At 31.2% G+C, this 10290-nt stretch overlaps 1 protein-coding gene across 1 annotated transcript; it reads right to left on the bottom strand.

Moving 5' to 3' along the window:
* Positions 1 to 2623: 2623 nt before the first annotated feature.
* Positions 2624 to 8233, bottom strand: LOC136274341 (tyrosine-protein phosphatase non-receptor type 7-like). Its single transcript, XM_066080893.1, has 10 exons — positions 7266 to 8233; positions 6908 to 7154; positions 6733 to 6820; positions 6152 to 6225; positions 5967 to 6003; positions 5635 to 5735; positions 5256 to 5375; positions 3964 to 4109; positions 3473 to 3608; positions 2624 to 2802 (listed from the first exon to the last, which is right to left on the bottom strand). Exons 1-10 carry the CDS (start codon positions 7319 to 7321, stop codon positions 2719 to 2721), a joined length of 1089 nt encoding a protein of 362 aa, XP_065936965.1. The 5' UTR covers positions 7322 to 8233; the 3' UTR covers positions 2624 to 2718.
* Between the last annotated feature and the right edge of the window lie 2057 nt (positions 8234 to 10290).

Raw genomic sequence — 10290 nt, 5'->3', positions numbered from 1 at the left:
TATATTTTTTTTGCTTTAAAAGGAGCATGTCTGTCCACTATTTTATTTGAACGCAGTCATTAGAAGTGGGTGGGGGTGTTTACTTTTACTTTTTTACTTACTTGTACTGTTTAAAACAAAAGATTGTTTCGATACGTAGATTATATCCTGAGGGTATTGTGTGCTGTTGACACTTTCTTCACTCTAAACGATTTCAAACTCTTAATAACAAGACTCTTAAAATGATATTATGTTGTTATAGCTAATAATATTGGCAATTTTAAAATGGATTTTAAAAAATAATAATACAATTGAAATAGTTTAATCTTAAGAATTATTTCTATATTTTTAAAAATAGTTTTCAATCAAATACAATTTCAGTTATACAATTAATTATGATTTTAAGAATGGACATGTATAAACAATTTATAGTATAGCAAAGCAATGCCTTGTAATGCCAGTATTACACTAGATTTTGGAAAGTAATGCATAACATTACCATTTCTTGTAATGCTAAATTTGTAGCATTACACATTATTAGCATTACTTTGAAAACATGTTGTAACAAAATTCTGTTACACTATTTGAATTCATTGGTTAAAGAAAACGATGTGTGTGCTGTATGAAACGTTTAACTTTATTATCGTTAAGAAAGCTATCATTTGACCTCAAACTAATGAACTACTTACTCAAAATGAGGTTTAAGGTACATAAAAGTATTATGCTTATTTTTTTTTAAAATGGTGCATCTACAAAACATTTGTTTGTTATGCATGCTGCGCTTGTGATACTCAAATGAGATACTTCAACAATAGTTAACATATTTATCTTATTTTGTTTTAAAATTCAAACATCTCCATTTGTTTTTTGGTAATACTTAAATAATTTGCATTCTCATATACTACTCTATTTCATAAACCGAGGATACGGACGGAAAAATGTGATAGGCATGAAGCTTTGTAATTGAAATGTATCAATTGGTGATATTAAGGAAGTTTCTGGTCGCTGTTTAGATCTATTCATCAAGTTTCCTGGAATACATATAACCTATTCAATTGTAATGATTGTTTGTGGTTTTTTAAAGTTTAACATGTATTTGTTTAAAAATATTCCAACGAAGTTTTACTTATTTAGCAAAACTGAGGCTAATTTCATGGTTTTATAGACGTGAAAATATATTATACAAAATTTGACGTTGCTCTTTAGGAATGTATCAGAGCTTAAGATAAACGGGTAATATCTATATAGTAAAATGCACTTATCATTTTATCCAAAGTCATATCAGAAACAGAAAAAAATATTCAAAGAGTGCATTTTTATAAATGAATTTTCTACAGGTCTTTCCCAAATATTGCGCTTTTATAAAGTGATACAAAAGTTTCTCACTAAATATAAGTGAACCAAGTTTACAAGACACTTACACAGTAGTTAAAAGAAATGGTATCTGAAATCTTTTGTAAATGTATGATAAAGCCAGGTATCAATTACATGTTAAGGATATTCATAAGGAATTCCTAATTCAATTTATTTAGTACTAAGTGATGTTCATTTTTTTAATTTCTTATGCATGACAAATAATCATTCTTGTCATGCTTGTAAATCTTAATATATGTGCATTATTTATAGTAAAGGTTTATCAGTAGTGTTTAAAAGTATGAAGCATATTAATGGAAATACTTGTATGAATTAGGGAAAAAACCTTTGCTGCGACTTAAGTTTACTAAAAATGGAAATATGCAGGGATTTTAAATGAGCGTGATAGACAGTGAAATTGCTTTTAAATATGCTGATATGTCAAAACTTTTCATTCACTTAAATAATAACATTAATACTAAGCGCAGCGAGAGGCTTACAAAGCAAGGATTAATTGTAATACGTATAAATAAGAAAATCAGTGACAAGTGAGAATATACTTAGTTAAAAACGTTCCAATGTTTAATTAAAGGTAATTTAAAATTAAAAGTAAATAAATCGAAACCAAACAAGTTTAAATTGTGCCTTAATTAAGAAACACGACTAGTTCTACACATGTCTTATCAAATTATCTGATGGAAAATAAATACATATAAATCAAGGGATACCAAGTAAATTTTTCAATTTTATAACCGCTGTAGTTAACATATGAATTAAATTGATAGACAATAAAGGAAAAAATTAAAAAAAATCGAAATCATGTAACTCTCTTCAGCTATTTCCAAAGAAAAAAGTTTTATGTTTTACGTATGAAACATGATGTCATTATGTAGACTGAACACCCGACGTTAGAGTTTAACTTTAACTAATGATATTTTAGAAATCAGGTGGATCGTTCTATCTGTGTTTCAAAAAATAAAAATCTACTCAGCGGTCTAGACCAATGTTAGATCAATTTTTGGGGAGGAATTGGATGACGTATTGTGCATTAAATTACATGACATAATTGAACAATGCAAAAACATGTTGTTAAAGATGATATTAAATTAAGACATGCTTTACCTAAATTGTTTGACAAAAGATCCTTTTTTTGCATTCGATATAAATGTAGTAGTCATTTATTGAAACCTTATTCGCAATAAAACAATTTAAACAAAACAATTGGCAAAAACTATGGCAGCAATATTATCTTCTGTAGAGCTGTCAACAAACGTTGGAATACATATTCTTTTAATCTTTAATCGTTTTTTCGTTTGTAAAATCACTACCATTCCTTTGCATTTCAAAGATTAACAGATTTATTCGACGTCAAAGCTGATCCGTCCATCATAACACATCTAGACAGCTTTGTTGACCAATGGTGTTAGTGAATCCCTCAACGACAGCGTCGTGAAGAAAGACGTACTGTTCCTGAAATTGATACATGTACCGTCATAGTTATCAGTTTATGAAGTTAAAAATAATATTAAGACAGTATAATAGCGAATCTATGGTAACTGTTAATGTAGTACCTGTAGTATCTGTCATCGAAATGTTAGAAAAATGTCATAAAATAATTGATCGTTTAGTTAATTTTTATGCTGGTTTTATGTATGTATTATGAATATTCAGGTAGCTCTTTACCTCGAGGTTTATACTTTTTATGACACTACGTCACACTGGCGATATAAACACTTTGCGAAATTATCGTCTTGCTCAGTGGTTAATGTCTTGGGCTTGTGTATTGAAGATTTAAAGTTTAAATCTGTTTAAGTCTTTTGTTTATATTTTTTGAATTTAATTAAAAAAGTTTTTTAAATGGCCTATATTTGTCTATTAATTAGTCAAATATACTTATTTTTTATCTGGTTGCTTTCTGCTGATTTGATAAAATATGTAAAGGTACATACACAGTGAGCCAATAAAACTCCCCAACAACACTCTTTTTATCTATAAATTGTATGATACACTCTTACATGATGTTTTATAACTGTTTATAGAATCGTGTAAAAGAATTAGATACTACACGTTTCATAAAGAGGATTCCATACAAAAAGTTATCAACGTCTGAAAAAAAAAATGTAAATTTGAGTAAACGTACGTATGTCTGAATGGATTTCCCTCTTTGATGTCGAAGTGAAATGACGTATCCCTTGACGTCAACAGTTTGCTCAACAGCTCCCTCTTCCAGAAGATAATCGATGGCGATAAATGTACCGGTTCTACCAATTCCAGCGCTTAACATACATAAATCAAATGTAATCACTGCATGAAACATCAATAGTTTTGTCTAAAATATTAAATAAAGCTTTAAAGCCAGCTAGAAATATTTTGTGAAAATGATAAAATGACAATAACAAACTGTCAACCATCTCAAAGTTTTTTTTCCTATCATGGAACTTGATTTTAGAAGAAAGAAAAAACCACAATAAACATAAGTCATTCTTGTAAGTAATATAAAATCATGCAATTAACTTTTTTAGTTATGTATATTTAATGATGTTGAATAATTCAGGCAATTACTTTTTATGACAGTCCACATATCATCTTGACATTCAATATATAACGAGGATTTACAAGTGGCAAATGTACCTGCAGTGAACAACTATTGGTCCATCTGAAGACGTTAGGCCACTCCTTACGAGATTCCGGAAGCTGATCAACGAGGTCACATCTTCTGGGACGGACTTGTCAGGCCAGGCCGTAAAGTGGAATTGTGTCACTTTTTTCACTTCCTCCTAAGGTATGTCGTATTTGCAAATATGAAAAGTTAATGTACATAACAATATCAAAGCAACCATTAATAAATCTACAGTGTTTCTATAAGGTTCGCTACTGACTGACTTCGGACATATATCAAATTGATGAGTCATAGACGGAGAGACGAAGTATCAAACGTAATACGTGTTTTGTTCGCCAGAGGATCCATGTAAAAGTTGCCCTACATCTTTCCCAGTCTTACTTTCAAATTCCCATTAAACCCCAGTTTCAACTACTAAATAGTCTAGGAATCTTCGCTGCACTCTTGGTCACTTTCAACGGTTTTTGTAATATTTACAAAAAAAGTTTTCACTTTCTTTTTCTCCGCAGATGTTTGAGCAAATCTCGACTCATCGTCTTAAGCCATGGCCATTTTGTACGATTCTCTGGCATATGGCCGTGATTTTTTGCGAGTAAACCATAGTAAGAGATTGCACTTTGATACGATCTTTTATCTATAATCACAGTTTACACAAAATATAATATTTACTGTTGATGCAGTAACAGCGAACTACGTGTAGAATTAAAACAAGATAAAACGTGACGTAAGAGAAGGCGCGGGATATTCAACTTGACGATACTTTGTGTTCAAATAGTCATGAATAGGAGAGAGCTATGCTAACTTCGGGCTGTATCTTGAGACAGTGATTTCGATGCCTTAAATTAATTCTGCCACAGACACAAAAAATGACATTATTTCAAAAGGCAACTACTGTTATTTAAAGAAATTTTAAAAGCAAAATAAAAAGTACTTATAAATGCGGACATGGTTTCTGTATCATGACGTGATAAGAAGATCTAGGCAAAGCGTCTGCCATATCACCAAATATAAATCATTACCAGTAAAACATTAAAATGTATTTGGAAGTTACGTGTTATATTTAAACCAATGGAAATGTGACATTTCAGTCCGAGGGAAAACAATATCATTATATCATACTACTAAAAAAACATTGTGATTGTCTTTTCTCGATTGGATTATGTTTAAGATATCAAGCAGGTATAAGCTTTATTTTACTTACTGTCTTACATTTTGATTATGCATATAATTTGTAAATTTTTCATATCAAATAAAAGAATTAAGAAAATTTTTTACGATATCAATTAAGAGAGCAAATACAGACCTGGTACTTTACGGTCAAATACCGCACTGTGTACGAGTTAAACACATCCATACCGTCCAACTCAATGGTATATGGACCAATATTTAGTTCTGTATCTGGCCAGTACTTCATACATTTCATCTATGAAACACAACCAAATATCAGTGTCAAGGTGAAACTGATAAGAGCATTATAAACAAAGTATAATGTAACGACTTGGGAAAATAAAAACAAAATTAAGTTATTTATTTAACGTTTCTTATCATGAGAATGTTCCATATTTAGGCAAGTTTTCTTATTTTCTTTATACAGATTAGTCACAAATGTTAAATCATAAAATAAAAAGTGGTTTAATACAGAACATTTAAAACATTTTCTAAAATTTCAACAAACAAGTTACCTTATCTCCTTCGTACAAATTTGTAAGCATAACGATTCTTGTGCAGTCGTTTTGCCAAAAAACTCCCCAAAAATCTTCTAACGTTCTTGGATTAAAAGGACCTGTAAAAAACTTTGCTGTCAGGTATTTTGAAAAAGGAAAACATATTGATTAAAAGCATTCTCACGTTGATGGCTATTTTTTTTATTTGTGTTAACCATACAAGTGTAGCTTTGTTCGAGTTATCGTTTTGTTTATTATGTGAATTAACACATGATGCCTTTTATAATTTATACCAATGAAAAAATCATTATTTATTATTACGAAATTAAGAAAATTTATAAAAGTATTACCTTGTGCTGCAATGTATGCCTTTTCTTTTCCATAGCCCTACAGAAGGTGTTTTTCTTATAAATAATTAATAAAAAGAAACAACAGTTACTTAATGTATAAAGAATTTACTATCTTAGAAAGAAATACTGGTGTATTAAAACATGAAAAGATTAATAAACCATTATTTCATGCATATCTAACTAACGTGTATGTAGGATGCGTTGACATATCCCTTGGTATCATCGTCATCTCTTGTCAGCTTAACACAATTGTGATCATCTGAAAGGGAGGATAACTTTAGATCAAGCAGAATGAAAATGTTATTAATTATTGTCTGTAACATTCTATTTTCGAACATTATTTTATAAAAGTTTTCTTTCCTAAATGTTTGGAGTACTTCAGAACCTGCGGGATTGTCCTTAGTATATTTTATCAATAGATATATAGTTTATTTATTTGAAATCGGTGGTATCCAGTGCAGTACTGCAGACATTATACATATATGTGATCAGCCTGGAATATAATTTTTACATGAAACATAGAGTTCTATCATGGAATAACAGAGAGTTAGGTTAGCTACATTCATCTAACATGCTGTATATTACTTTCTTTATGATTTCTAAATCAAAGACACTACCATATCATTAAATATCATCAATAATACTTCACTTGTATATTGTTTTAGGCTTTTGTACAATTCTTATCACAGGATGCACTCGTTGTTTGTTCGTAATTCTTAATATATAACTAAAATCTTGAATTCCATGCTTTAGAGAATATACTTACACGGGTAGATTCCTTTATATCTGTTTTTGTTTCTGTTGTAAGTCTTCAACGCGTTCGAATATGATTCGAATAGTCCTCTTGGAAGATCCTACAAAGATAAATTTAAAACGTCACAACAAAGATTTCTGTGCAAAGACCGTTTAAGCGTAATTTCAAAATATATAATGATTTATACATTGAACTCTCCCTCCAAGGCACCGTTATTTATTCTGCTCGGCAAATCCTCGATGAACTTATTTATAGACACCCTCTGTGACGTCAAATTATTGTATTCTACGGTGATGTCTTCCTCCTCTACGTCATCAGGATCGTCCTCCACAATCTCCACAAGGTCAAACTCGTGTGTGGAGATCTCTCCGTGGAGTTCTATATTGGTGTCATTGTCCTCAACGTTTTTTACTATTGGATTTCCTTTTTTCTTGCTAAAATATTTCTTGTTAGAATATTATAATATATAAATAGAAGTTGTATACGACGTTTTTTTTTATTTCCTATTTTGGTTAATAAGACGTATAATTAACGTATTGACTTACCTATGAACGAAAAGAATAATCACAACAGCAGCAAGTATCGAGAGGATTACCAACATACTCCATAGAATGATCGGGTCAACGTTGTTGCCATCTTCAGTTGTTTTTCATTAAAAACGTTTAATACAAAGGAGTATGTATTGAATTTGTTTTAGCAAATGATGAGTTCGATCAAGTGACTTGTATATCTTACTTACGTCTATATCGTATAACAACGAAAATGGTGTTGAATCGACTACTTGTCCTGACGAAAATCATAAACTCTTTTTTTTTTAAAACGCAACACAACAAACAAGAGGCCAACCGGTCACATCGCTCACCTGAGCAACAATAGGCAACAATAAACAATTAAGAATAAAGTTAGCTTCAAGGACTCATTATACAGAAAATCTGGACAATTTGGTATAATACATGGATATTTTTATTTTTATAATCACGTCCCTTTTCGAACAGGATGCTTTTATATTTATATCACATTTAGTATTGCAGTTCTCAAAAAGACCCTTTTGTTTATATACAGGATATAAAACAACATCAAACCTTGAACGTTTTCTCTACATTCACGACTCCACATTGTGGCCCCACTCAATTACTTTTAAAATGTAATTAATTAAACTCTATTACAGATACTTTTTTCCATTACCCCGTCCCTTCATTCAACCCTCCATTGTGGCTTCATCCTACCCCCGGGGTTAATGATTTTCACAGCTTTAATTCTACACTACCAGAGAATGCTTCCACACAAGTTCCAGCTTTCCTGGCCTAATGGTTTAATGAGAAGATTTTTAAAGATTTACTCTATATATTCCTATGTAAAATTCAACAACCCCACCCCCTTCCCACTGTGGCTCCAACCAACCCTCTGGAGTCAAAATCTTCCCAACCTTGATTCTACACTACCTGGGGATGCTTCTACATAAGTTTCAGCTTTCCTGGCTGAATTTTTTCTAAGAATTTGTTTTTAAGATTTACTCTATGTTAAAATTTGAGCCCCCCCCCCCATTGTGGCCCCATCTTATCCGCAGGGGTCATAATTTTCACAACTTAAAACATTTACACCACCTTACGATGCCTCCACGTAAGTTTCAGTTTTTCTGGTGGACTGCCTTCTGAGAAGATTTAATTTCTATATTCCTATGAAAAGATTCGACCACCCCCCCCCCCCACTGTTGCCCCACTCAATCCCATGGGGTTATGTTTTCACAAATTTGAATCTACACTACCTGAAGTTGCTTCAGCATAAGTTTCAGGTTTCCTTGCTGAATGGTTTCTGAGAAGAATTTTTTTAAAGATTTACTCTATATATTTCTATGTTAGAATTTGACCCCCCCCCAATTGTTACCCCACCCTAAACCCGTAGGTCAAGATTTTTACAATTTTGAATTTTTACTACCAGCTGACAATGTTTCCACGTTAGTTTCAGCTTTCCTGGCTTATTGCTTTCTTGGAAGAAGATTTTTAAAGATTTACTCTATATATATTCCGATGTAAGATTTGACCCCTATTATGGCTCCACCCTAACCCCGGGGGTCTTGATTTTTTACAACTTTGAATCCACACTACCTGAGGATGTTCCCACATAAGGTACATCTTGCCTGGCTAAAACCTTTCTGAGAAGAAGATTTTTCAAGATTTATTCTATACATTTCTTTACATTTCTATGTAAAATTTTTCGAAAACTGTCAATAATTCTTATTTATTTCCCTTGGCAAAAAAGCGTGGCCCTTAATTTTCACAACTTTGAATCCCCTTAGTCAAAGTATGCTTTGTGCCAAGTTCAGTTGGAATTGGCCAAGTGGTTCTTGAGAAGATGTTGAAAATGTGAAAAGTCTACAGACAGACAGACAGGCAGACGACAGACAAAATGTGATCAGAATAGCTCACTTGAGCTTTCAGCTCAGGTGAGCTTAAAACATAAACTAGACATAACGCATTGTTATTATGTTATTCATCCGGAAACATAGCGTAAGGATTTAATTTTTGACTGTAATTTAGCATTATCGGATAGTTTTTTTTTTTATCAGTGCGTCCTTGAATAGACACTGCTTGAAAATAAGCATTTGTAAAATTTTACTAATTATATTCAATGTGACTGTCTGTCTGTCTGTTATTGTGAAAGTAAAACGCATAAGCAAAAGGAAATTTGTGCTGTTTGAAATTTGGCTATTAATCTAAAACGACCTTTTTGATCCTGCTCTATATATTTCTGCTGTTGCTAATATTGTTTACGATGATAGATCAAATTAAACAATATTTGATTGCAGTTAATTTAACTTCACTATATATGTCTTTAATTTCCATGTTTACGTAACTATTTCAGATAAATGAAATATAAGCATAGCAATCGTCTTTAAACGTGTTCATAAATGCATGCATAATCTGTATGAACAATGTATTCTATACGAAACGTAATTACTTTTTTTCTCCATTATGGGGGACACAAAGGTTGATTTGTCAGAGGAACGAGCATTTTCCGTATCTAAAACGAAAGATTTTAATTAATAATTTTCATTTTTTAAACATATAGTTTCTTGTAAAAAAAAAACTCACTGGAGCAGCGAACAGAAAAACAAATTAAAGGCAGTTTTTTATTGAACAGAAACTTTCGCTCTTTAAAAATCATCTAGCGTCTGTGTTTTTTAATTCTTTTCTTGAGAAATGATTATAGTATATGTCATATAAAAATGCGCTGGTGTTTTATATTGTAGTCAAATTCAGTTTTCAAATTTCCACAACAATGATATAATATATTAAAATATTATTTTGACCCTTTCATCACAAAGTATAAAAAGTAGAATAGAGGTCGACATACTTAGGCAAATTCTACTATCTGTCAAACGGAACTCTTAGTGTACTTTGTTGTTTTTTGTGTAAAAATGTATGATACATTCTTGTAGTTTAATGAAAAGAAAATTACAGTAGATTTCCTCAAACAAGTATCTCTAATTATCAGTTAAATTAACGTTTGCTATTTAATTCCTTATATAGTTTTTATTATAACATGAATATTCTCAATTATTTTTTGTGC

The sequence above is a fragment of the Magallana gigas genome, chromosome 4 (genome assembly GCF_963853765.1).
Source record: "Magallana gigas chromosome 4, xbMagGiga1.1, whole genome shotgun sequence".
Taxonomy (NCBI): domain Eukaryota; kingdom Metazoa; phylum Mollusca; class Bivalvia; order Ostreida; family Ostreidae; genus Magallana; species Magallana gigas.
This window is presented reverse-complemented; position numbering and strand designations above follow the sequence as displayed.